The following is an 18,874-nucleotide window of genomic DNA, read 5'->3' on the forward strand; positions in this document are numbered from 1 at the left end:
CATAATGGTTCAGTAAATAATATTATTAGGTATAATTCAGTTATGGAGGAGTAACACTACTAATGGTAGCCACTCGCTACCACGCTAATCTAAAGCTTCATTACCCACCCGATAACCTGAGTTGGATTTTCCATCTCATCACTGTGAATGTTTTTGCAAATCACACTGATCAGGTAGATAAATATTACAGCAAAATTATTCATATTGAGAGGTGAGTGCTACCCGGAAACAATTCAATGCGACACAGCGGATTAATGGTTTCAAGTCGTGTTCGGATCGCCTCTCATTGTTTACATATTAAAGTGATATGCAGCTCCTATTTCTGAGACTGTCATCTCCATAGGGATTAACCATAATCTTGTAATGATGATAATTATCTTCAAAACAAGGTGAGAAGCTCAACCGCGAGACGGTATTTATTTTACGGTATTTATCTCGAACTAGCCATGGATGCTAACTATTTCAGCTCCTTTATCAGTATGTCGCGCGTTTATGCAGAGATGACGAGTTAGTCCCCACTGTTAATCAGCTTTTGCTGCTGTTGCTCGAACCCCATTATGGAGGTGTAGCACCAGGTGAGCCTTCTTGGCAAATATAAGATCCTCTCACGAGAACTTCTGCACTGGAGGTAAGTGCTGTGAGCACATATCAACATTGTTCGATATGGCACAACATGTCAACGATGAAATGTCCTCTTCCTTAGCTAGGGTGCACAATGTTTGGTGCACCGCAAAGCTCGAAGTCCGAATTCCTAGATAAAGCGAGGCAGGCCAGAGAGGAGAGGAAAGGACATAAGGAGAAGGAGAGATCAGCAATCCTCATCCAAGCTCTGGTCAGACGATTTCTATGTCGCTGCAGACTCCAGAAACAAATAAGGTTCAATTTACCCTACTGTGTCTTTGCAAAACAAACGTTACTTCGCCAAGATATCCCCTGCATTACGTTAATATTTATATTTGTTGTTTCACCAGGAAAGATATTGATGAATATTTTGAGTCTTCTGCTGCAACATCAAAAAGAAATGCACTTTCAATTTTTAAAATTGCTCGTAAATTACTATTCATTTTCCACTCGGAGGATAAGATGGTGAGTATATCCATGAACAATGTTGCTTCCTTTTTCTAGTTCTACAGAAGCGTTGTGTCGTCGTTATGAGGATTATTTGATACATACAGTGACCAGCCACACAATTAAGACACACAACACATTTTTAGAGCAATACAAAAGTTGTACTGAAAATACCTTTAGAATAAAAAGAGTTCTATTTTATATGATTGAGTATGGGGTGGCATGGCTCAAGTGGTTGTTTCACGCCTTGTAGGTCATGGATTCAGCCCTTAGCTCTTGTGACCATGTAAAATTGTCCTTCACCAATATACTGAACTCCCAGTTGCTCCTGATGCTGCATCAACCATTAGGTGATTGAGGAGGCAGTGTTAAAGCGCTTTGAGTACCTTGACGTTAGAAAAGCGTTTTTTTGAATGAAAGTCCTTTTACCATTCGTTTGCTATTGTAGCTTGCAATGGTGTAAACCTGCAATGTATCATCATGAAGGTGGTTTCGAATATTTTGATCACCTCATCTTTGCAAATACTCGAAACAACTCCTAGTTTGATTTTGTGCAAACAAATTAACACAAACAAAAACATGCATCTTCATCTGAAAGCAGAATCTTACATTGAATCCCATTTCATTGTAGTCTTTGTTGTTATCGAGTTGTCATTCAAGTTGCGGTCAATATTGTGGCAGTTTTTCATCTTTAATTTTGCTTTTTGAACAGAGGTTTGAAAAGCTCTGTAGGGCTATTCTTACCAGCATGGAAGTTGAAAACGAGCCTAAAGTAAGTGTTTTTATCTTTGTATCCCTGCCAAACAACTTGACATGTGACTTTATGTCCTATTGATTGTTTTCACTGTTGGTTCTCAGGTCTGGTATGTGTCTTTGGCGCTCTCCAAAGATCTCACAATCCCTTGGCTGAAACAGATTAAAGATGTGCTGTGGACCTGCTGTCAACTACTGAAAAACTTAAAGGTTAGTCAAGGTTTGAAGATAAGTAAGAACAGTCTTGAAACTATTGGGTCACATGATGCATTTGTTTTGTGATTCCCAGCCTGATATACTGCAGGACAACAAATTGGTTACACTTTACCTGACCATGCTGGTCACATTCACAGACACATCAACGTGGCGAATTGTGAGAGGGAAGGGTAGGTCCGGAGTCGCACGAGCAACTTAATTTTTTTCTGATATTGTCATTCATAATGTTTTTTTCACTTGCTCTTTGTTTTAGGAGAAGCTCTCCGACCTGCTTTGATGAGAATCTGTGAGAATATTATGGGCTATCTCAATCAAAAGGGATTCTATTCAACACTCCAGGTTCTGTATCACGTGCAAAATTCACTCCCTTAACCAATATTTAGTACATCTGCATAAAGAAATGAAATAGAATCGAATTAGGGCTTGAGTTAATCGATACATCCCTAATTTCCTTATTATAAAGTCTTATTCATATTTTTTAATAAATACTTTTCCAATCTGTCTTCATCAAAACTGCATGAGTGATCCTTTTAAAGGCAGAATGTAGTTGTTTTATTCGGGTTATAAAGTGGATTGTCTTGTGCCGGTGTACCAATAAAAGTCTACTTTCTCAGTTCTGCTCATTACAAATTTGTCATACAGTTTTTGTCGATAAAGTACTGCCAACTGGCATGAAGGACATATTTCTTTCTTTTCTAGATTTTGCTGACCAATGGCTTGGCTCGTTCGAAACCGGCTCTCTCAAAAGGCACTTTAACAGCTATCTTTACCCTGTCGCTAAGGTGAGTGAAGTGACATGGAGTGAGCTGAAGTTTGAAGCGAAAAAAAAAGACAGATTGATTGGCACAATTATGGCTAAAATAATAATTCTGATTGCATCGGGTTAATGTTGTAATCAGGATTATTAATAATAAGTATTCATCATGTTAGGTAAAATCTCTGAACTTTTAATCACACTATCACGCTGTTGATTTGGCTGACTGCTGGTTGAGAAAGTGCATATCGCTGACGATCAGGTTAACGTAATTCTGGCATCTTAAATTGGTCACGATTGAAATTTACAAGTGTATTTTGAAGAACAGTTTTTACCCCGTAATTGTTCAAAAAAAAGTTTGATTCATTGTTCAGCAATGATTGATGTAATTTTCTCTCTGCACCGTTTAATTGTTGTTGTTTTTTTTTCTTGTAATATCAGACCAGTCGTCGCTGCTCACTACTCAGACAACCTGCTCAGATCATTCCTCATTCACATCATGTCAGTTCCGGCGGTGATGTCGCACCTGTGTATGCTCACTCCAGAGGTACGAAGCCAGCTATGAATCACGTCAATAACATGTTTAAAGATGCATGTTTTAACGTTGCCCCTTTTGCAACAGTGTGTTACTCTGATCCAGACTCATGGCCTTTTAAAGAAGTTTATCCTGTTTCTCAGCCGTGAGGAGCAGTGTTCTGATATCTGCGTGTGTCTTGAGGGGAGTCACACACTCTGCCTACTTGGTATAGTATTTGAGGCATTGTGCTCAGCCAGTGAGCTTTTTAAGGTGAGAGAATAATTCAATTCCTCTCCCTCCGTGTCAATTTAGGTAACCTGATTCACTTGGGCTTCCTTAATGAGCGAATCATAGATGAGGAGACCAATCGCTTTGTGAAGGACCTGACTGACATGCTGTCCTACTGCCAGAGATATGTGTCCCAAAAGAAATCGAACCTCACCCACTGGCACCCAGTACTGGGCTGGTTCTCCCAAACTGTAGATTATGGGTGAGTAATGGAGACATTTTATTCAGGTTTAGCTTTCCCTTGAAAAGGAAGCGGATACTTTAAAAAGGGTACTCTACACCTGGTTGAGGTTGGCAGTTCGAATCTTTTCTGTGTGGAGTCCAGGCATAACATTGTGTTAAGGTATAAATCTCAGAAAATGTTAAATATTCGGCTCGATTTTATGCTGGAAAAAACAAACAACAACATAAAAAAAGTAACTTCACAGAAATTATATTTTCTCTAACGCTTAATTAATACAGTACAAAGACACTAAATGCAAAATAATTGAAACTTATCGTAGTACCGGAAAATCAAGAATATACAGGGCTAAGAAGACTTAACGTGGGACACTGTTTAAAAAAAAAAGTAACTGTAACACTTTTTTTATTCACGAGATGCCACACATTCGTGCTGACTCTGAGACTATGTTTTCCTTACAAATCCCATTTATTTCGATTGATGTATTTTCAAGTGTTGAAGTCCCGCGGGCCAGCTATTGGACTGATCATGAAGAACAGAATCCATTTGGCTGCTTCAGCACACAACGTCTAATATTTAACACCACTACAAATTATTCATGTTGGTGAATTTCACAGTGGTTTAGAACTGCCCTGCATCAGACTGGGAGGTGTGTTTAATATTACCGGTACTTGTAGCCTTTAGCATGTAGCCGAATACGAAAACTTTGTATGGTGCAATGCGGTTTTATTCAACAACAAAAACATAGAGCGGACAGTTGAAATAATTTTTCTCTCGGGTTGAGAGTTCAGGTGAGTAAAAGCATTTTCAATGCAGCTACAGTATTATATTGTATTAGCTTAATACAGGTTGATCTGATGTCATGACCACAGAGTAGAGGCACCGACTTTATTTTAACATGCTGAAATTCTCATTTGCTCCTCTGTTCCTTGCAGTCTTAATGAATCAATGCCGCTGGTCACCAAGCAGCTGCAGTATCTGTGGGGTGTGCCTGTCATCCGGACCCTCTTCAGTGACGTCCTCTCAAAGAAGCTCGAAAGTCAGGAGCCCACTCCCTCACCTGCACAGCCAAGCACATCACAAAACAACCTGCCAGTTAAAAGTGGGTCATGACTCCAAATCTGTCTGTTTTATTTCATGATTGTCTTTGGCGTTGAAGGTCATGGACGCAAGAATCAATTGCTCTCCTCCACCGACAGGCCTTTTTAAGCGAGCTTTTCAGAAGTCCGCTTCTGTGCGGAACATTTTGAAGCCGGTCGGCGGCAAGCGAGTGGACTCGGCTGAAGTTCAGAAGGTGTGCAGCATTTGTGTGCTCTACCAAACTGCTCTCTCCACGCTGACGCAAATAAGACTCCAGATTCTCACCGGTGAGTACACTGGCCAGTAGGTATGTCGAAATACTTGGAAGCGTACAGTCACTACGACGCGTTTCCAATGTGCAGGTCTGACACATCTCGACGATCTCCTGCCCAAGTTGTGGGCTTTCATCTGTGAACTTGGCCCACAGGGAGGCCTCAAACTTTTCATGGAGTGTCTCAGCAATGACACCGAAGAGTCCAAGCAGCTCCTGTCTATGCTCATGCTCTTCTGTGACTGTTCACGGCACCTCATCACGTAATTATTCGGGTTGGGTTTTATTCCATGGTTTTCAATTGCACGCGTTCATTCGTTGTCGTCAATGTGATTCAGAATCCTAGATGACATTGAAGTCTATGAAGAACAGACCTCCTTCAAAATAGAGGAGCTCATCACTATCTCCTCATTTCTGAACACCTTTGTGTACAAAATGATATGGGATGGTACTCTTGGTGAGTGATCCAGTTTTCTGTCGTACCATTCAAATGGATATATCGGGAATTGTTGACTTTTATAATAAAAATCTCTTGTGATTATAATGCCAACACTTTTGATCAAATAAACGGACATAGTGAAGCCATTATACTGTGCAGGTGTAGCTAACGTTGCAATGCAGCAATTGCTCGTCTTCCACAAGAATGAGCAAAACATACTCTTGTGTGTCTAACAGAGAACGCAAAGGGTGAGAAACTGGAGTTATTCCACAGTGTTCACGGATGGTTGATGGCGCTTTACGAACGCGACTGCAGGCGAAGATTCACCCTGGATGACCACTGGTTACGCAAGTAAATTCAAACTAAGAATGTGTCTCTGTGTTTGAAACGGGGATTAATATGAAGCGCTCATCTATTTCATCTTCCATCTGTTGCATTCAGGGACTTAAAACCCAGCTTGTTGTTCCAAGAGCTTGAGAAAGGCAAGAAAAGAGCTCAGCTGATACTGCAATATATTCCACATGTTATTCCTCATAAAAATGTGAGTTTATTTTAAATATACATGTAATTTTTTTTTAGATTGTATACAGTCGCTGATGGTGTAGTGGTACACTTGCCTGACTTATGTGCGGGCAGCGTGAGATTGATTCCCACTCGTGACGGTGTGGATGTAAGTGTGTAGGGTTGTTCGTCTCTATATGTGCCTGGCGACCAGTTCTGGGCGTAGTCCGCCTTTCGGACTGGTGGGTGCGTCTGGAATGTATACCCATGATGAACGGGGATTCGCTTGAAATAAAAAAATCCTACATTAGCTTGCAGACTTCAGCGAACAACAAATGGTAATGAAAGGAGGAGCCGGTGTGTGTGTGTGGGTTGACAAAATTCTGGTCTGAACAAGTTTTTGTTGTTGTCTATGAAGTCATACAGTGTTTTTGCGCTCCGGTTATTTCAGAGGGTGCTGCTGTTTCGGAACATCGTCACCAAGGAAAAAGAGAATCTTGGTTTAATCGAAACCAGCTCCGCCTCGCCGCATGTCACCCATATTACCATACGCCGTTCACGCATGTTAGAGGTACGGACACACATCAGATGGATGATGGTAAATGTTTGTGCCGTTTCCATTAATGTGTGGCCCATATGTTAGGATGGCTACGATCAGCTCCGCCGTTTACCGGTGAATTCCATAAAAGGCGTCATTCGTGTGAAGTTTGTGAATGACCTGGGAGTGGATGAAGCGGGTATCGATCAAGATGGCGTCTTTAAAGAATTTCTAGAAGAGATCATTAAGAAAGTGTTCAACCCCGCTCTCAACTTATTCAAGGTAAGTTATTCATTCAACAGCAACAAAACATTGAAATTCTAGTTTTGGAGCAATTTCCGCTATTTTTTTTCATAATCTCCTCAGACTACGAGTGGAAATGAGAGGCTGTATCCTTCTCCTACTTCCTACATCCATGAGAACCATCTACAGCTCTTCGAGTTTGTGGGGAAGATGTTAGGGAAAGCCGTGTATGAGGTATTTGTGACACTTGCAGGAATCGATTTGTGCTTATTCTGGAACATCGTGTAACATTGGGATCTTTTCTGTTTAGGGCATTGTGGTGGATGTTCCTTTTGCTTCCTTCTTCCTCAGTCAAGTGTTGGGTCATCACCACAGCACTTTCTATAGCTCCATTGATGAGCTGCCTTCATTAGACTCCGAGTTTTACAAGAACCTCACCTCCATAAAGGTTTCCCAACTCTTCAATTGTCATTTGCAGCATTTTTATTCTCCCGCAGGTTGTAGATGAATCTGCAGCAGGGGTCACCAACTTCAGTCCTCGAGGGCCCTTATCATCACCTTATTGAAATGATCAGTTCATCAGCAAGCCCGATAAAGCCCCTGATCATTTCAATCAGGTGTGTTGGAGGAGGGAAACATCTAAAACATGCAGGATAGGGAGCCCTCGAGGACTTGCGCTGGTGACCCCCGCTCTACAGGATAATTCACCTTTTGTGTGCATGTTTTACAGCGCTATGATGGAGATGTGGGGGATCTGGGACTCTCGTTATCCTATGATGAAGATGTTATGGGACAGGTAAGGAGTGAAACAAATCAATCCCTCACAATCTGGTACACATTGTTTTCAGATGCCAGTACCTCATTCTGTTTAGATTAAAAAATAAATCGTCATGAGAAATTTGATCAATCTATTCCAGCGTCAAACTATAGCTGTTATACAATTGTGTGGGAAAAAAGAAACAGTGAAACATTGATATGTTACATAAGAAAATGCTCTTAACTCTTATAACAACAGCTGTGGGATAAAAAAAATGGACATCTTTTTCTGAGAATTTTGGTTGCATCTCAGCGACTTGTAGGCCACTTCACCCACAATAAATTGCTGTATTTTTCCGCGCAGCTTGTTTGTCACGAGTTGATACCCGGAGGGAAGACCATGCCTGTCACCAATGAAAATAAGTATGTTTAGTCATGATCAAGGTTTTAAAATAAAAAAGCGTATCAATTCTATGATTGTTTGACTCATTTGCTCTGCAGGTTCAGCTACATTCATCTTATGGCCCACTTCCGGATGCACACTCAGATCAAGGAGCAAACCGCCGCGTTCATCCGAGGCTTTCGCAGCATCATCAACCCAGAATGGTTGCACATGTTTTCAACACCCGAGGTCCAGCGTCTGGTCTCAGGAGATAACGCTGAAATTGACTTGGATGACCTCAAGTACGTACTTTATTTTCACCCACCAGCGTCCCGGCACGATTTCTGATTTTCTGAAGTGTTGTGATATCAATTTAAAAGTGTGAGGTTAAGTTTTAGGTGACTGTCAAGAGTTGGAACACATGATTTGTTTTAGTCTCTTTCCTTCTAAATTGTTGCCATGTTATCTGTATGATTAAGGAAGCACACGGTCTACTATGGAGGTTTTCATAGCAGCCATCGTGTCATCATCTGGCTATGGGACATTTTGTCCAGTGATTTCACAGCTGAGGAGAGGGCAATGTTCCTCAAGGTATGCTCATTTTCGGTCTTTTTCATTTGTATCACGACGTGCCTCTTTGAACTCATTTTGCTCTTGTGTAGTTTGTTACCAGCTGCTCAAGACCTCCTCTCTTAGGTTTTGCCTACCTCAAGCCACCTTTTTCAATCCGTTGTGTGGAAGTGTCCGATGATCAGGTGAGCGTGTTGCTAAGTATTATTTATACAAAGAGAAAAAAAGTACTCAAGCACCAACCACTAAGGCAGGTTTTGTAAAAAGAAAACCACAGTGGCTTTTCTTACTGTCTGATGTGTTTTATTTTTTGAATGGTGCAGCATACCAAAGCGGATTCCTGGGGGATGCATTGCACTCATTGTCACAAGTGCGCTGATGCAAAGATTTGGGCACAAAAAAAGTTAACATTCAAACAATGTATTTGTTTCTGTAACAGAAGTGGAATCTTGGCGGCAACCAAAAATAAGATTTTTTTCCCCCCACCCTCATAGATTGTCTTGTTTTATAGTACACAGGCATACAGTAGCATAAGCAATATGATATGGTGGCTTTGTGCTGACATATTAGCAGATAGATTTTTTTTTCCTGGTCACAGCACTCATCTGGCATGTTTCTGTAGAAAATTCATCAGGCACAATTATCCACACATGGACATATGGCAGTCATCTCTCCTAAGCTATATAAATAATTTACAATAAATTCTTAATGTTGGTTTGCTTTGAATACATATTATTAAGAGAGAAACAGGTAGTTGCTGGAATTAATTTGCAACTGGCCAATACTGTTATCTCACAATTTCTAAAAATTGTTAACCATTTTTTTTAAAACCATGTGGAATGTCCTTAAATCATACTACACAGGTTCTGACTGTGTACCGTAGTAAAAAAAAATACAATGGACATCGTTTTTGTCTTCAGTCTATCTTTCTAGCTTGAAACCTGTTTTTATTTCCTGTGGCCAGGACACAGGGGACACCCTTGGCAGCGTCCTCAGAGGCTTTTTCACAATCCGTAAAAAGGAGCCTGGTGGTCGACTGCCCACGTCATCCACATGCTTCAACCTGCTTAAACTGCCCAACTACAGCAAGAAGAGCATCTTGCGTGACAAGCTGCGCTATGCCATCAGTATGAACACCGGCTTTGAGCTTTCGTAATGCAGGAGTGTTGCAAACGGACAATCTGCACAGGATGTGGCCACCTAAACCAAGCAAACATGAGAAATGTTGAGGAAATTTCTACAAAGTAGAGGAGTCGTGAAGGACGACAAACAAACTCTCCTTTTGTCTTATTTTAACGCCTGCAGGATTACTATTTAACTCTCTTCCAGCAATCCAGGAGGATGCTGTTTTTGCAGCACAATCTAATGTGGCATCTCCCCTTGCCACACATGATATCCAAGGTCGTATATAGTATTTAACTCCATTAAATCCATATTTATAGTTACTCGATCTCCGTTTCTCAGGCTTAACTTCATATTTCTTATCTCGAATACTCCCACCATTTGAGAACTGGAAAGCAATATAGATGCAATGCAAGCCATTAGATCACTGAAAACTAAGTGATGCATTGGTAATACACTTACAATTTTGAACATTGGTATCCAAGCATCTTTGAGAGGGTGTCAAATGAGTCCTAATGTGTTTTGCGTTGCATAAATGTAATTTGTCCAAGTAGAAGACAAATCAGTGTCTTGTCTTCAGCCTCCAGGACTCCCCCTGCCCTGTGTTGATTTCACTGAATCCCCGCCCTCTTAAGACCGACTGTCTCGTTTTTAATCGTTTATGAACATGGTGTGAATGAAAAGATCGAACCTATGCTTCATTTGGGATGGAGCACCACAATTTATGGACGTGAGAGAGCCATTGATGGTCTTTTTTTTTCTTTTAAAGAACAGAAGCGATGTCTGCTTTGAATCTTTTATCCATGACAAAAATGCCTGGAAATTTCTTGTCGTATCTCACGTTTACTGCTGTTTTCTACTTCATCCTAGAAAAGCAGAGCTTTGCTCACTACATGTTTTAAATAATGCCGAGTGCCTCATGTATCGCCATCTTCTCCTTGCTCTCACCCTGACCTGGTCACCTGTTACAAGTCAAACCACTAATGTTGAATATTGGAAACAAGCCATAGAAGCAGGGGCTGGTCTCTGAAACCCAACTACTGTACCAACAGTACAACACAATAATCTTGGGCGGACACAATGCTCTCTATGGACTTTCTAAGCCATGTGGTGAAGAATGATCTGTTCTAACAAGCCTCTCAACATGATGTCATGGACTGGATCTCCAGCCTAATTGGACTCCTTGTTCCTTTGGGTGGTCACATAGTGGTAAAGTGTTTCTACCCTTGGGTAGGTTTTCAGGCTAAGTGTCATCTTTCGGGGATTTACCAGGAAGAGAAATGCACAAGATTGTAAAAGTAAGCATAAAATCTCAACCAAATCTGTCATTATGCAAAAAACAAACACCCATTCCCTACCATTATACAGGTCAACACTACTGTCTTACTAACCAGCAATTTGTGTGAAAACAACGCAGTTTGGATTAAAAGGCAACAATTCTACACAGAATTAATTCCTTTCCCTCAAAATCATATTTGAACGGGGTGTGTAGACATACGGTATATCGCGCTGTCCTTCATTGTAATTATTGAACTCCAGGTTCCAAAATTGTATGTTCTCAAATACATTGGCTTTGTGATATCAACCCGTGACTAACAAATGTACCCATAAGGTACAATGATTGCCTTTTTTTTGTGAATGTTAATTTTAAATACACACACACACACAATCGCAAAAATGTTTTTTTCATGTCAGTCTGTTCTACGCAATTACATTTCATGCAAGATGATAACCTCAGAAAATGGTTACAACTTGATAGTCTTTTTTAAATATATATTTTAAAGTCTTAACATATTTGTCTTTATGAACTTTATTATTCTTCAAATATCCAACGTTTTCTCCGACTAGCTTGAAGACAAATAATTTTCCAAAAGCATTTCTTGCTCTTGTGGCCTACCATACAAAATATTGTGAATAACCGATTGGCATAAAAATGTTGCGTAACGTTCTAAAGTCTACTAATGCGACTTGCTTAATCTGGGCCTAATTTTTAAACGTGCTTACAAAATGAAAAAGAAAAGCGCTGTTTGTTTTCACAAAAGATGAACGATAAGATCAGTTGGTGATTTGGAAGGATGTCAATGGAAGAATAGAAGCCACTTGGTGTGCAAGTACACCCCGGAGCTATTGTTCCCTCATCATGTGAGAGAAAGTGTCTTTCGATTGCACTATGGAATGTGTTCAAGAGCGGTTCTTGTGTAAAGTTTGTCATGTATGTAAAATACGTTTTCCTGTCATGTTAAATCATGCGCACTGGTGTGATATAAACTATTTGCTCCAAAGTTTTTTTCTCTCTCCCCCCTTCTCAAATCAATTATGTCTGATTGCAAGCACCTGCTGTATGAGCGAGCAACACTGCATGCAAACACAACTGAATCTAAAAACAGGACGCCATTTGGATTGGGAATAACTCCTGAGAAACACATGGGGAGCTTTTCCTGAATAATTATTTCGTGAATGCACACACATGCTTCGCAGTCCTCCGCACTGTGGCACACTTCATGAGAGCCCAATTGAGCTCAGAAAAAGAAATAAAGCCATGAGCAACCCGCTAAGCCCTTCTCCTGCTAACTGGTTCAAAGCTCCACGACGGTAAGTTTAAAGTTGAATTCGTCAATCGGTTTGGTGGTGGGTGACCCAGGGTGAGTAAGATGCATGTGATTGATTCAGCCCTCTTGTGCGCATCACCTGACTAGCCGGAGGGCATTATTGGGATTTTCACTATACACCCTGCTTGTAGGGCTTTTAGTACTTCACAAGCTTACCAGTTAGAATGAGGAAGTCCAGCACTGGAGAGCTTACTAGAATAGACATGAGTACAAAGGCAAAGGCTTGCTCTGCATGTCAAAGGAATGGCCGTTTGACATGTAGAAGGTAGGTGCGGGATCACTGTAGCCTGAAGGTAGAGTTGATTCTAATGAGTGCAATAATAACTGGCTTTTGGATGTTAAAGGACCAGACTAGGCGAGCCATGTTTGAAGACGTACCCGCTGCAGTACGAGGAGCAGCTTAAGAGAGCCCGGGTGTCCTTCCAGGCCAGGCGGAGCATCAAGGAGAACTTCAGGCTGGCCCAGCTGGAGGCTGTACTGCGAATGTTGGAGGAACATGAGTGTGACTTTGTGGATGCTCTCGGAAGGGACCTACACAAGGTGAGGGGTTATGATTATTTAGTTATTTTAAGGAAGTGAGAACTGATTTTGAATTCAATTTTTTTTTTTAATCCCCTGACTTGAACTAGCCACGATTTGAGACCGTTGTCTCAGAGTTGATTCCGGTTAAAAATGAGGCTCTTCATGCCATCAACAACCTCAAGAAGTGGATGCAGCCACAGCAGGTGGAAAGAAATCTGGTGAGACTGTTTATGAAAACATTGGGATTACAAATGATTTACACAACCTTTTGGTGGGGAACATTCCATCACATTTTTACAAAGGGGTACATTCTTTTGTCAAAGAAGATTAACAGTTGAAGGCTTAAACTCCGTTTTCCTCTCGGTTAGTCCACATGTGAATTGATTGCCAGTGATCAATTGTCACCAAAATTCATGCACACATCTCTACTCAAAACTACAAAATAGAACGATGGCAACTTCTTCCTCTCTACAGTTTCTCACTGAAGTTTTGGCAAAACCTTGAAATTGATAATGATATGCATTTGAAAAGCGTGTTGAAATTGTTGTTCAAATTTAACAGTTTAATTTTTGTCGAATCACTTTGCCAAGAAGGGCCAATAATCCTAATCTCGATTTGATCAGGGTTAAGAAGCAAAAAATGTATCTCAGCAAGGCACGCCTCGAGATTACAGCAACTGCATGGGTTAGTTACAGCATACGCAGTTGAATGTCATCAGCATAACAGTGAAAACCGTTATATTTGCGTATGTCACCAATCAGAAGCATGTCGATGCTGAACAAGAGAAGGCCAGCATATATTGCCTCATAAATTCCACTTTTAATAACTAACTTTGAATATGTCTACTTGGTTCAGTCCACCACGCTGGATGAGTGTCTTGTGGTAAACGAGCCCCTGGGGGTTGTGTTTATCATGGGGACCTGGTGCAGTCCAGTCCAAATGTGCCTGGTGCCACTGGTGGGAGCCATTGCAGCAGGTACATCTACCCGTGACACATTCAAGTGTAGCACATCTCACAAAAATGACTGATTTATTTATTGTATAGGTAACTGTGCCATCATCAGTCCTTCTGTGTGCACGGCCCACACAGCAGCACTTCTCCAACGTCTCATCCCTTCCTACTTGGACAATGTGAGTAGCAGCAGTACTAGTTACTAGTTCTGGGAATCTTTTGAAAAGATCACTGAATATTTGCTGCACATGTTTCTAGTTGGGGCTCTAAATGACCTAAGACACCTAATGAGATCTATTGAGGGTTGTCAAAATTGTAAAAGATATGGTGCTCTGTTTTGAATGTCAGTGTTAGGGATGTATTTGTTTCGCATGTTGATTCATGTGGATGTGATTTGCCCTGTGTAATTGCAGTGCAGTACACCATACTGAGATGTTTTGTTTATGGAGCTATGAAAGGGCCAAACACAGTGGACGGTTCTTTGTCGTTGCGGTATAGCTCTACACCGCGAGAAAACACAACCACATGAATGAACATGTTGTTCATTCATTGATCTGAGACATTGATTGATTACTTTTGGCATTTTATCAGGATGCTCAACATTTGTTTTGGAATGGAACAGATTCATTGTACATGTTGTTCATGTAATGATCTACAATTCTTGTTTTCCTCAAGGAATGCTTCCATGTAATTCTTGCAGGGACCAATGACTTGGCTGACATTGTGGAACTTAAATTTGATCATGTCTTCTTTTCCGGTGAGAAGTTCAGCGACCCAATACACCCCATCTTCAAATCATCATTGGCATACAGTATTTATTTAATCAATGTATGATGTTACAATTCAGGAACCAGAGAGGAAGGTAGTCGGATCGCTCAAGCTGCAGCTTTATGTTTGACACCCATTACCCTCGTTCTGGGTGGGAAGAACCCGTGTTACGTAGACCAACACTGTGATATTACCATCACAGCCCAACGCATCGCCTGGGCCCGCTTTCACAATTCCGGGCAGAGCTTGGTGGCCCCTGACTACATCCTCTGCCATTCAGATGTAAAAACCCGTCTGGTCCAAGCACTGAAGTGCTGCCTGATGCGGTTCTATAGTTCTGATCCCAGAGAATCCAGCAGCTTTTGCCGCATGGTTAATCTGGACATCTTTAACCGTACGAGGGACTTGTTGTGGAGGTCTGGCAAGGTGGCCTTGGGTGGACAGGTGACAGAGGCAGAGAAGTATATTGGTGAGAGCCTACACACAAACAAAAAAATACTGACAGTGTCAAAAATATTTGAGTGAAATGTGTTTGCTCTGTCTAAAGCCCCAACAATTTTGACTGAAGTTGATGAGTCGGACCCCATTATGCAACAAGATCTTTTTGGGCCAGTGCTTCCAGTTCTCTCTGTAAACAACGTGGATGAGACGATTGCCTTCATCAACAAACAAGAGAAACCCCTCTGCGTGTATGTGTATTCCAACAACAGCAAGGTATGAGGCAGAACTCGAGTAGATTTGTTCATGTCAAAACTGTTTTGACTTTTGTTCGCCGTCACCATCATAACCTTTGCTTATTTTATTATTTTCAATCTGTTGTAAGTGTATGATTTCGGTGGTCTCATGCAATATACTGACATTCTATGTGAAGTCATGCATGAGAATGTTCCATCCTTTAGAATGTGTTGCTACACACACACACACACACACACCTCCAGTATGAACCCTCAATGCACTATTTTCAATATTACCCCTACCCCTTTTTTTCAATCATTTTCCAGTCAAGTAAACCCTGATCTGACCTGTGCAAAATGATTTTTTAAAGAATGTCAAAATGTAAATTTAGATTGCAACAACTTCATCCCATTTATTAAACGGCCACAAAAAATACTTTTTGTATCAATCATGAAATTCATGTTGCAGCTTGTCAAAGTAAATCCTATTAAAAGCAAGCAAGAAAAAAAAGGCAATATGACGGATTGTTTTTCTTGCTTACTGCCAGATTTTCTTTTCTTGCTTTGTTTCGTTTCTAATCTATTTCGTTTCTATATTATAGCCGCTAAATTAAAACGTGTGCGCAGATGACAAACGTCATGAATGTGACTGCGTAAAAGATTACTCTAAAATGACTTTTTTTTTGTATTTTGAATTTGTGACCGACTTATTTTTCTGACAGTTTTCTTAAAGAATATCCCTTAGCAGTCGTCCTCTCATTTGAGAAACACTATTTTATTGCTCTAAACTGATAGTTTACTTATTTTTGTGACATTTGAGGCAAGATGTTGAATTCACTTGTACAAGTTCAGTGACATTCAACTTGAGGTTACTCTGTCTGTACATTCTGAACTGGCCATACGATTCTCCTTTTCATGTGGTGTTTGTGACAATGCAGGTGATTTCAAGAGTCATGAGTGAAACATCAAGTGGAAGCTTTTGTTCCAACGACAGCACCCTGCAGAGTCTGATCGTGACGTTGCCTTTCGGTGGAGTTGGTGAGTTTGGATGCGTTAGAAAATGAATTTGGCAATATATCAAATGTGACTCATTTGTTTTTGGGGACAGGTGCCAGTGGACTTGGTTCCTACCATGGACGCTACAGCTTTGATACATTCTCTCATAGGAAGTCATGTCTGCTAAGAAGCACGCACTTGGAATGTGTCACGTCCCTGCGTTACCCACCTTACGATGACCGCAATTTATCGCTCATAATGTGGGGCAGTAGCCTCTCCTGGAAAAGCCAGGGTTGGTGTCACATACTGTGATTTTGTGCGGAAGGGTCAAACTGGAACCTAACTTCTCTTCAGAGCTCGATGTGTTGTGCCAGTATCACAAAATGAATGCTGAAATCCAATGAGAATGGAGGGTAAATTGATTGAGATGAAGTTGCCATAGCTGTCAATGATTGCCTTGACTGATGACTTACAGAGAGGATGCATTTCAATACATGACGCAATAAATGACGCAAGTGGATGTAGTTTTGCAAAGTTGTGCATTCTCACTGAAAGCTTTCTATAAAGAAGATGCACCAGAACAGATGTTTTCATCTCATGTATAAATTAATATAAAATATGCACATGACTGTACAGCCCAAATATGTATGAAGTGTTTTATTAAGTATTATTCAGGTCTTTTGTAGATTATCTCCTTGTTGTTTTCTTTTAGGGCGGCATATCTGGCCACGGTGAAAAGGTAGTCGCTTAATCTGTGTGGAAAATATTGAGGCATTAATCAGTTATGTTGAAAGACGGCATAATGATAATAGCATTTTCTTGTCAATGAGAGTGCACTTACCTGTTTAAAAACCTGGCAACATCTGGATCAGCCTCACCAGAGCGCACAATTGGAGCGACGCTGTAATAGGAACACAGATACTGTAAAACACTACTAGAATTATAATGACTGTTGTTCACCAAAAAGGGATGTGCACAAACCGACCTGCGTTCAGCTCTGCGACAGACGGTCCGAGCTATATGTAAAGCTGCGCTGCTTTTTCCTCCAGACTGTTTTGCACACGAGTCCAAAAAATTACATCAACAGTTGCATGTGGACAGTAACTAAATGCATACTGTGACTTACAGGTAAAATAAAGTTGGTGAGAGGAGGGAGTTCCTCTGTGAATGTATCAATCCAGCCTTCCAAATCTGTTATTGGCGTTCCAGAAAATTTTGTCCGCTCTTAACAAACAAAACTTATTTAGACCAGAACGCATGTACCCACTTGAAACATAAGCGACACATGTACATACTTAGATGAGTTTCTCTTGCTGATGACTGAGGAGTGGCAATATTGGCACCAACATCTTGCAAAACGCACTGTATCTGAGTAATAAAAATGGCCGTGGGTCACTTTAATGCCTCAAAGAAGTGATGATGTCTGGTAAATCACACCTTATCCAGCTGATTCGTGAATGTATGGCCTTTCTCGTGGCAAAATTCTCTGGCCAAGCTGCAACAGTAAATATAATTTGACAAATGTAGGGAACAAAAGCGGCAACTTGATCACTGTACAGTGTTTTAACCTTTCTTACCCTATTGCTGATGACAATTCATCTGTGTTTCCTAAAGCTTCAAAAATACGATCTTCCTTTGGTCTTCTTTCTCCAGTAAATGTGCTTGAGAAACCTTAAAGGCGAAAAAAGCAAGTTAATATGTATATCAGTGGAGCGTCTATTTTCTCAAGTTTCAATGAAAACAACCTTTGTCGCCTGTTTTGGTATATATTTTGGGAACTCTGTTCTCTCGATCGGTGGCGTAACTGTGAAAAGGAAAGATTAATCTCAGTGTCAAAATGATTAAAAGGTCGGAAAAAACATATTTGTAGCTTAAAGTGATTTCCGATACAACAAATGCAGACGTCTGTCGCTAGCCTTTGCGCAACGACCATCATCTCAATTTTTTACGAAAGCAAAAATCGCGTCAATGGCATATCACAATTGAAGTTCTGCAACCTTCTCCATAAGAACGACGTTTCCCTTGTCTGTCGCCCGCTAAGTTGCTTGATGCCGTTTAAAACATAACACAAAATAGGTTTGCGAACAAACGTAGCCATGTTTATCAATGTTAGGCTTAAATGTCCTCTCGCGGCGTCCGTAGATCTTCAAGGGCGTTTCATTTAATCGCACGATTGGATAACTCAAGGAATGGTTGGTGGAAACACAGATTGTGATTGGCTAAAACCGATAACAAACGACGTAGCGATGTACGCTGATTGGTTAATGTTGGCCGAAAGGGTGCTAGGCTGTCTTCCGTCATGTCAGCTGAGTGTGTAAACTAGATGTTAGGGGGCCGCGACATTACATCCCACTGAGATCCAACCTGTCTCGTGACAATTGCTTTTTACTCACGTTACCGTACTTTAACAATTTATTAAATCTCCGTTGATCCCCCATGAAGGCATTGGAGTTAGTTGAAGGTTTCGTCTCCAAAGGGATTAGCGTTACCTGCATGTGATTTAGTCGGTAAACTTGGTTGCACAGCTGCGTTCTTGTGAAATGATGCACGTTAGTGAATGCATCGTATCTGCTCCAGGAAAAGCAATTCTTCACGGAGAACACGCAGTTGTGCACGGAAAGGTAATTTGTCAATGAATCAAATCAAGGTACTAACACGTCTAATGAACTAACAT

The 18,874-nt window shown here is 40.9% G+C and overlaps 4 protein-coding genes across 12 annotated transcripts in view; 3 read left to right on the top strand and 1 right to left on the bottom strand.

Moving 5' to 3' along the window:
* The first annotated feature begins 45 nt into the window (after positions 1-45).
* ube3b (ubiquitin protein ligase E3B) lies at positions 46-11,025 on the top strand. Of its 5 annotated transcripts, none has more exons than XM_052068776.1 (28): positions 46-389; positions 499-628; positions 704-876; positions 972-1,086; positions 1,781-1,840; positions 1,927-2,031; positions 2,111-2,207; positions 2,291-2,376; positions 2,737-2,819; positions 3,233-3,338; positions 3,414-3,534; positions 3,621-3,798; positions 4,713-4,879; positions 4,977-5,144; positions 5,220-5,391; positions 5,467-5,585; positions 5,804-5,918; positions 6,009-6,108; positions 6,520-6,639; positions 6,712-6,888; positions 6,973-7,083; positions 7,160-7,297; positions 7,580-7,645; positions 7,970-8,028; positions 8,107-8,289; positions 8,467-8,578; positions 8,650-8,742; positions 9,522-11,025. In XM_052068776.1, the coding sequence occupies exons 3-28, from the start codon at positions 716-718 to the stop codon at positions 9,711-9,713; spliced, it is 3,204 nt and encodes a 1,067-aa protein (XP_051924736.1). In that variant the 5' UTR covers positions 46-389; positions 499-628; positions 704-715; the 3' UTR covers positions 9,714-11,025. The 5 variants fall into 5 exon arrangements, with proteins under 5 accessions (XP_051924736.1, XP_051924739.1, XP_051924740.1 ...); XM_052068779.1 differs by having other exon boundaries at positions 530-628; XM_052068780.1 differs by having other exon boundaries at positions 530-628; positions 708-876.
* Positions 11,026-11,155: 130 nt separating this feature from the next.
* Positions 11,156-16,840, top strand: aldh3b2 (aldehyde dehydrogenase 3 family, member B2). 2 transcript variants are annotated; one of them, XM_052068784.1, is made up of 10 exons: positions 11,156-12,271; positions 12,633-12,828; positions 12,918-13,028; positions 13,666-13,786; positions 13,856-13,941; positions 14,438-14,519; positions 14,610-14,999; positions 15,078-15,244; positions 16,143-16,242; positions 16,313-16,840. In XM_052068784.1, the coding sequence occupies exons 1-10, from the start codon at positions 12,147-12,149 to the stop codon at positions 16,510-16,512; spliced, it is 1,578 nt and encodes a 525-aa protein (XP_051924744.1). In that variant the 5' UTR covers positions 11,156-12,146; the 3' UTR covers positions 16,513-16,840. The 2 variants fall into 2 exon arrangements, with proteins under 2 accessions (XP_051924744.1, XP_051924745.1); XM_052068785.1 differs by lacking the exon at positions 11,156-12,271 and adding an exon at positions 12,362-12,553.
* Positions 16,841-16,842: 2 nt separating this feature from the next.
* mmab (metabolism of cobalamin associated B) lies at positions 16,843-18,362 on the bottom strand. Its single transcript, XM_052068794.1, has 9 exons — positions 18,198-18,362; positions 17,946-18,004; positions 17,778-17,871; positions 17,638-17,695; positions 17,496-17,568; positions 17,327-17,424; positions 17,186-17,250; positions 17,042-17,101; positions 16,843-16,952 (listed from the first exon to the last, which is right to left on the bottom strand). The coding sequence occupies exons 1-9, from the start codon at positions 18,296-18,298 to the stop codon at positions 16,868-16,870; spliced, it is 693 nt and encodes a 230-aa protein (XP_051924754.1). The 5' UTR covers positions 18,299-18,362; the 3' UTR covers positions 16,843-16,867.
* A 79-nt stretch (positions 18,363-18,441) lies between these two features.
* The window catches only part of mvk (mevalonate kinase), a 48,930-nt gene continuing 48,497 nt past the window's right edge, over positions 18,442-18,874 (top strand). For all 4 annotated transcript variants that reach the window (XM_052068789.1, XM_052068790.1, XM_052068788.1 and 1 more), the window contains exon 1: positions 18,442-18,821. In XM_052068789.1, coding sequence (XP_051924749.1) covers positions 18,741-18,821 — 81 coding nt within the window. In that variant the 5' untranslated portion in view covers positions 18,442-18,740. The remainder of the gene's footprint in view (positions 18,822-18,874) is intronic.

The sequence above is a fragment of the Hippocampus zosterae genome, chromosome 6 (genome assembly GCF_025434085.1).
Source record: "Hippocampus zosterae strain Florida chromosome 6, ASM2543408v3, whole genome shotgun sequence".
Lineage (NCBI taxonomy): Eukaryota > Metazoa > Chordata > Actinopteri > Syngnathiformes > Syngnathidae > Hippocampus > Hippocampus zosterae.

Bases quoted from the DNA above. Each gene is read 5' to 3' on its own strand.
- ube3b (XM_052068775.1), top strand. From the start codon at position 716: ATGTTTGGTGCACCGCAAAGCTCGAAGTCCGAATTCCTAGATAAAGCG. The intron at 7,646-7,969 runs GTAAGGAGTGAA...TTTTCCGCGCAG, and splicing joins ATGAAGATGTTATGGGACAG to CTTGTTTGTCACGAGTTGAT. The intron at 8,290-8,466 runs GTACGTACTTTA...TGTATGATTAAG, and splicing joins ATTGACTTGGATGACCTCAA to GAAGCACACGGTCTACTATG.
- aldh3b2 (XM_052068784.1), top strand. From the start codon at position 12,147: ATGCTTCGCAGTCCTCCGCACTGTGGCACACTTCATGAGAGCCCAATT. The intron at 12,272-12,632 runs GTAAGTTTAAAG...TGGATGTTAAAG, and splicing joins TGGTTCAAAGCTCCACGACG to GACCAGACTAGGCGAGCCAT. The intron at 13,942-14,437 runs GTGAGTAGCAGC...GTTTTCCTCAAG, and splicing joins TCCCTTCCTACTTGGACAAT to GAATGCTTCCATGTAATTCT.
- mmab (XM_052068794.1), bottom strand. From the start codon at position 18,298: ATGGCTACGTTTGTTCGCAAACCTATTTTGTGTTATGTTTTAAACGGC. The intron at 18,005-18,197 runs GTTGCAGAACTT...TCCTTTTCACAG, and splicing joins ACGTCGTTCTTATGGAGAAG to TTACGCCACCGATCGAGAGA. The intron at 17,425-17,495 runs GTATGTACATGT...TTGTTTGTTAAG, and splicing joins AGCAAGAGAAACTCATCTAA to AGCGGACAAAATTTTCTGGA.